The 6,713-nt window shown below is 37.7% G+C and overlaps 1 protein-coding gene across 1 annotated transcript in view; it reads right to left on the minus strand.

The window, feature by feature from the left end:
• MYO3A (myosin IIIA) overlaps window positions 1–4,310 on the minus strand; it is a 499,205-nt gene extending 494,895 nt beyond the window's left edge. Inside the window, 2 exon segments of the mRNA XM_053715695.1 lie at window positions 4,139–4,159; window positions 4,161–4,310. Coding sequence (XP_053571670.1) covers window positions 4,139–4,159; window positions 4,161–4,307 — 168 coding nt within the window. The 5' untranslated portion in view covers window positions 4,308–4,310.
• Between the last annotated feature and the right edge of the window lie 2,403 nt (window positions 4,311–6,713).

The raw sequence follows: 6,713 nt of genomic DNA on the forward strand, positions 1-6,713 counted from the left end.
ATGGTGGGGGGGCTGGCGGTTAGGGTTAATAGGTTTAGTAATGGTAGTGATATGGTAGGCCAGGGGCTTATTACATTTATTTAGTTGCAGTGGGCTCGGGGAGCAGCTGGATATGGGTCAATAACGGTATTAGAGTTGCGGTGGGCTCCGGGAGCAGTGGGATAGGGGTTAATAACTTTATTTAGTTGCGGCGGGGTCCGGGAGCAGGCAGAATAGGGGTTAATACAATTTATTTAGTTGCGGCAGTGGTCCGGGAGCAGGCGGATAGGGGTTAAATATTTTAGTATAGTGGGCGGTGTTTAGTGACAGGATATAAATAAAGTTGGGAAAAAGCCGAATAGCAGCGAGATCGATGACTGTTTAGTTAACAACATCCACTGCTCATCGCCCCCGTACTTTTTGCGCAGCTTTTTGACAGCTTTTTTTATATATATGGAGAGCATATTCAGGTCTGTGGCCCGCGATGTTAGGGCGATATTAGGCGAGCGTATCGGTGCCGGCGAATCCAGCACAGTTGACGGCTTGATAAGTAGGCCTCAATCTCTGAAAACGTTAAATAAACCTTGCTTGTTTGATGAGAAAGACCTGTGAGTGCATTACTTTGGAGGAATTATTGGTTACATTTCTGCACCCAGCATTTGGCTTTTGGTGGGTGGATTTGAAGAAAGGATTTGAATTTATATATATATATTTATACACACACACACCTGTACTGTATATATATTCATGTATATTTTATAGGTACATATATAATATTGTTCCAAAATACCATCAAAAAATGTGTATTTATGAATAAATAGAACATTCTTGCTATTGTAGAAGAATTGGAATGAAGAATATTCATATTTTTATGTCAGGTTAGCTCACTTGAGAACATACAATCTGGTTACGCACAAGTAGGTGTGTTATGTTTTTTCCCCCCTACTTTTTGTGCTTCATTGACTTCTATGGGGGAATATTTTTTATTTCCCCCATATTGATCACAATATTCAAAATATTTTTTTGTGCATACATCGGGTTAGCATATGAGTGAAAAACTTTTTACTTTCAACTTGTAATATGACGCTACCCGACACAGTGCAAAAACCTACTTCTAGCTGAATTAGTGCGTGAGCGTGAAATAATGCTCACTTGCAATCGTGTCCGTATTTGTTATTTGGATTCCATTTGGATCAGACTTTGGGAGTAGAGGGCCTTTGTGTTTATAGTTTTTACTTGTTTTTAAGTGAGTTGTTTGTGTTAACTACCTAATAAAAGTTGTTTTATTTTCTCCAGGCTTCCTCTGTCCCTACTTTTGTATTGATCTCTGGTATACACACCCTTTCTCCTGCTGACTTTAGTGTGCCAGTATGATGTTCTTTCCTCTCTTTGCTTGCTGTACTGCTTCAATATAGTTGCCAAGACATGTGAACTGGTTCTGAGTCTATCTAGATATACTCTCTATGTCCCTTTAAACAAAATCAATACATGAAATGTTCAGTTTAACACTTTACTTTCATTTGGTGTAAAGATTTATCATCCAAACACAGTTTCAACCATAAATGAACATATGGAACATATTATATACAATTGTGATTTGTTCACTAGTTTAAACATTTTAATTAAACCAGAAAATGATTGTTCAAATGTGCAGTGAGTGTGCAAAAGTGACATCCCCAAAAATATGCAAAATGCAAAAAATGTGTAAAAATGGCCAAAATGGGTTTTCAAGAACTAAAAGCACTTAGATATTGACGCAGATAAGAGCCATAGGCCCAGCAAGTCTAAGTATAAACTTATCTAGTTCGTAGGATACCCTTATGCTTGTCCCATGCATTTTTTAAAGTCCCCCACAGTGTTTGTTGCTACTTACCTCTGAGGAAGTTTATTCCATAAAATCAATCACTCTTTCTGGTAAAGAAGTGGCTTCCTCAAATTACTCCTGAATCTACTACCCTTTAGCTTGAGCTCATGACCCCTTGTTCTTGAATTTTCCATTTTATGTAAAATACCCACAGCCTCATTTTACTAAACCCTTTAATGTACTTGAAAGTTGCTATCTTATCACCTCTTCCCTTCTCTCCTCTAAGCTATACATATTTAGGTCATTGAGCCTATCCTGGTAATTTTATTTTTAGACCATGTACCATTTTTGGTAGCCCTCCTTTGCACAAATTTCAAGTTTGTTAATATCCTTCTGAAGATATGGGCCTCCAGAACTGCACACAATACTCAAGATGAGGCCTAACTAATGATCTATAAAGTGCGTAAGAACCTTACTATTTCTGCTGCAAATACCTTTACCACTACATCCAAGCATTCTGCTAGTCTTACTCACTGCATTACTACATTGTTTACTAATTTTAAATCATCTGAAATAATAATTCCCAAGTCCTGTTCCTCATCTGTAGCATCAGTAAAGTGTCATTCAGTCTGTAATTAACATTTGGATTTTTTCTTCCCTAAATGCATTATTTTACACTTTTGCTGTGTTAAACTTTAGATCCCAGTCGTTTGTCCAATCCTCCAATTGTTGTATATCACTTCTCATTTTGGTCTACCCCCCCTGGAACATCCACTCTGTTACAAATTTTTGTATCATCTGCAAAGGAGACATACTTTCCCCTGTAGCCCTTTGCTGATATCGCAGATAAATATGTTAAACAAAACAGGCCCCAGGAACTGACCCCTGAGGAACACCACTAGTAACAGCCCCCTCTGCTGATGAACTCCATTTACTAAGACACTTTGTTTTCTGTCATTAAGCCAGCATTCCACCCAGTTCACAATTTTTGAATCTACACTAAGGGAGATACAGTTTTGGAATTAGTTTATTGTGTGGGACGGGTGTCAAATGCGTTGCTGAAATCTAGATATGCTACATCAACTGCTCCACCCTTCTCTAATACTTTGTTACATTATCAAAGAAGTCATTAGATTAGTCTGACATGATCTCCCTGAAGTAAAACCATGCTGATTTTGGTCCTCTAAATTGTTTGTCTTTATGTAAGTCATAATTCTTTTAAGAGGCTTTCCATTAATTTCCCTACTACTGAAGTAAACTAACTGGCCTGTAGTTTGCCAGATCTCTTCTCTACTGCCCTTTTTATGAAGAGGTATTACATTTGCTATTCTCCAATCATCTGGGACAGCTCCTGTTAATAGTGACTGATTAAACAGATCAGTTAATGGGACAGTTAGCACTGATCGAAGTTCTTTAAAACCCTTGGATGAATATTATCAGGACCCACTGCCTTTTTAACATTTATTTTTGATAATGCTAACAAAACCTCATCCTCTGTAAAAAGATTACTGTTAAGCTTGTTTCTATTTTTCGTAGCATCCCTTTAAATGTAGACATTGTATCTTCACAATCTTTGTGAAAACAGAACAGAAGTAATCATTGAGACAGTCTGCAATCTGCTAATCTCCTTCTATTATTCTTACCGTCAACTGATTTCAATTTTACTATTCCTACCTTATTTTTTCTTCTTTCACTGATATATCTAAAGAATGTTTTGTCCCATGTTTTACTAACTGTGTTATCTTCTCTTCTGCATGAGCTTTAACCTTCTTTAAAAAAGATTTTAAGCAAAATTGTTCCAAGGTTGGTATGAAAAAGTTTTTTTTTTATTTATTTGACTATAGCTGGTCAGGATCCTTAAAGGGACACTTAACCCCAGATTTATCTTTCATGATTTGGGTAAGAATACAGTTTTAAACAACATTCCAATTTACTTCTATTATCTAATTTGCTTCATTATTTAGATATCCTTTGTTGAAAGAATATCAATGCACATGGGGTGAGCCAATCACACAAAGCATCTATTTTCAGCCACCAATCAGCAGCTAGTGAGCCTATCTAGATATGCTTTTCAGTAAAGGATATCTAAAGAATAAAGCAAATTAAATAATAGAAGTAAATTTGAAAGTTGTTTAAAAAAGTATAATCTTTGGGTTTTTAGGGTTCCTTTAATTCAAAGAATCATCGGACAAGTATGCACAACATAGACAACTCATTATGTGATAGATTAGAATGGGATCTGAATCTGAAAAAAAAGCAATGAATGAGGTTATAGAAATAGACCTAATGGAACATAATGAATTTAGTGATCATTTGAATAAAGACAATTCAAAATAAGGCTTTCACATAACTTACATGAAATGGATCCAAGATTTTTCACAGCTGCTTTGCTCCCATTTTCCTTGTGCATAACTTTAAAAACTTTGCCATATGTTCCTTTACCAATGGTTTCAATAATTCCCATTTATTTGTGGGGTCTGGGAACTGGATCAAATACAAATGACCTCCCACTAAATGAAAACATCTTCATTAACTGAACCTGAAAAAGGAAAGAGAAAACACATATTAAGATTTTCTCTGAAATCTATAGTAAAGCAACACTTCTGATCTCACACAAATAGATGCAAAAACTTATATTTTTAACAGAAGTGTTTAAATTATAATAACCATAAATCCTTGGTTTATTTTCTTGTAATATCACAGTCCAGTTATACATAGTCAAACAAAGGATGCACACATTTAGGACTTGCCCGAGTCTCTTTGATTGATTAAATGACAAAAGTTGACAGTAACATTATTTTATTTATTGCATTCAACTATATTCCACTGGGCTAATGCAGGTTACATAATTAAAACCACCATGCAGGATACAGGAACTAAAAGAAGAACTATATATTTAAATAAGGGCACAAATAGTAAAATTACGTATAATAAACAGCAGACTAAAAGGTTGCATAGAACAGTTATAGAAGCTGTGAGCATTTGGTTCAAGGAAGTTTCAGAAACAATCTTGTCTCCAAGTATTCAGTGTTCATGAATATCACATTGTGTATATGATACCAAAGCAAGGCGTTAAAAAATAAAATCAACAGATATTCATAGACAATATCTAATCTAATCTAGTGGACAGCAGTGCAGAACAGTCAGTCTTACTATTATAGTAAATTACCTACTGCAGCATATCCAGTTCAGGTCTTGAAGCGGCAGGCTTTTGCAGAAAGAGCTGTCTATGTTTTGTTTTGTTCACCTGTGAGAGTGCTGAAATCATCTGTTGTAGCTGCATTCCATGTTTGTGACATCTATTCTTCTTTACATAGAGACACACAGCAGCTGAACACAGATAACAATAGAACAGAGAGGAGGTGATGGCTTTTTGTATGAGCAGCTGAAAACACTTCCACATTACCAGTAACAATGTGGCTAAGAAGTATTTAATACACTGCAGCATTGTGTGGTCTTTAAAGATACTCCAAAATATAAGATATTACTCTACAATATATTTCAATGCAGATATGATTTCAATAAAATAAATCTTTATAAGCAGTAGAAGAGATAATGAGGCCTATTTATCATATGTCTGTCGCACCTGATCCGACAGTGCGGATCAGGTCCGACAGGACATCGCTGAATGCGGAGAGCAGTACGCTCTCCGTATTCAGCATTGCACCAGCAGCTCACAAGAGCTGCTGGTGCAACGCCGCCCCCTGTAAGACTCGCAGCCAATCGGCCGCCAGCAGGGGACTGGTGTCAATCAACCCGATCGTATTTGATCGGGTTGAATTGCGGCGATTCCTGTCCGCCTCATCAGAGCAGGCGGACCGCTGCTCCATAACTTGTGTTTCTGGCGAGAAGGAAGACTCGCCAGAAACACGGCCCTTCAAGCTCCATACGGAGCTTGATAAATGGGCCTCTATGGCTTTAAATGAATATTTTGTTATTAAAATAGAACTACTGTGATAAATATTTACTGTAAGCAACTTTTCCATAATGGCTTTAATTGTAAAGCCTGCAACACTCCCAAGTTATTGTCATTTAACAACACCATGTATTTTGTAACTTTACTAAATATTAGTCTGCTAGATTACTAGTTTTTTCATTTTGAGCTGTGCGGTGCTAACGAGCAGTTTTCTCTCACCGCTCACTTACCTGCAGCGCTGGTATTACGGGTTTTTACAAACCAGGCCTTAAAAGACAAGAAGTCAGTGTTGAGCAAAATTTTTGCTCCTTACCGCACTCCAATACCAACGCTGCTTAAGTCAGCGGTTGAGCTGGTCGTACATGCTTGTGCACGATTTCCCCATAGGGAATCAACAGGGGAGAGCTGACTGAGAAAAAGTCTAACACCTGCACAAAGCAGCATAAAACTCAGGTAAGCGCAGCCCCATTGATTCCTATGGGGAAACACATTTTATGTTTACACCTAACACCCTAACATGAACACAGAGTCTAAACACCCCTAATCTTACACTTATTAACCCCTAATCTGCGCCCCCGACATCGCCGACACCTGCATTATATTTATAAACCCCTAATCTGCCGTTCCGGACACCGCCACCACCTACATTTATACTTATAAACCCCTAATCTGCTGTCCCCAACATTGCCGACACCTACATTATATTATTAACCCCTAATCTGCTGCCCCCAATGTCGCCGCAACCTACCTACACTAATTAAACCCCTAATCTGCTGCCCCCAATGTCGCTGCAACCTACCTACACATATTAACCCCTAAACTGTCACACTCCTGTCTCGCAAACATCAGTTAATTATTATTAACCCCTAATCTGCTGTCCCTAACATTGCCGACACCTGCATTATATTTATAAACCCCTAATCTGCCGTTCCGGACACCGCCACCACCTACATTATACTTATAAACCCCTAATCTGCTGTCCCCAACATTGCCGACACCTACATTATATTTATT

Source organism: Bombina bombina, chromosome 5 (assembly GCF_027579735.1).
Source record: "Bombina bombina isolate aBomBom1 chromosome 5, aBomBom1.pri, whole genome shotgun sequence".
Taxonomy (NCBI): domain Eukaryota; kingdom Metazoa; phylum Chordata; class Amphibia; order Anura; family Bombinatoridae; genus Bombina; species Bombina bombina.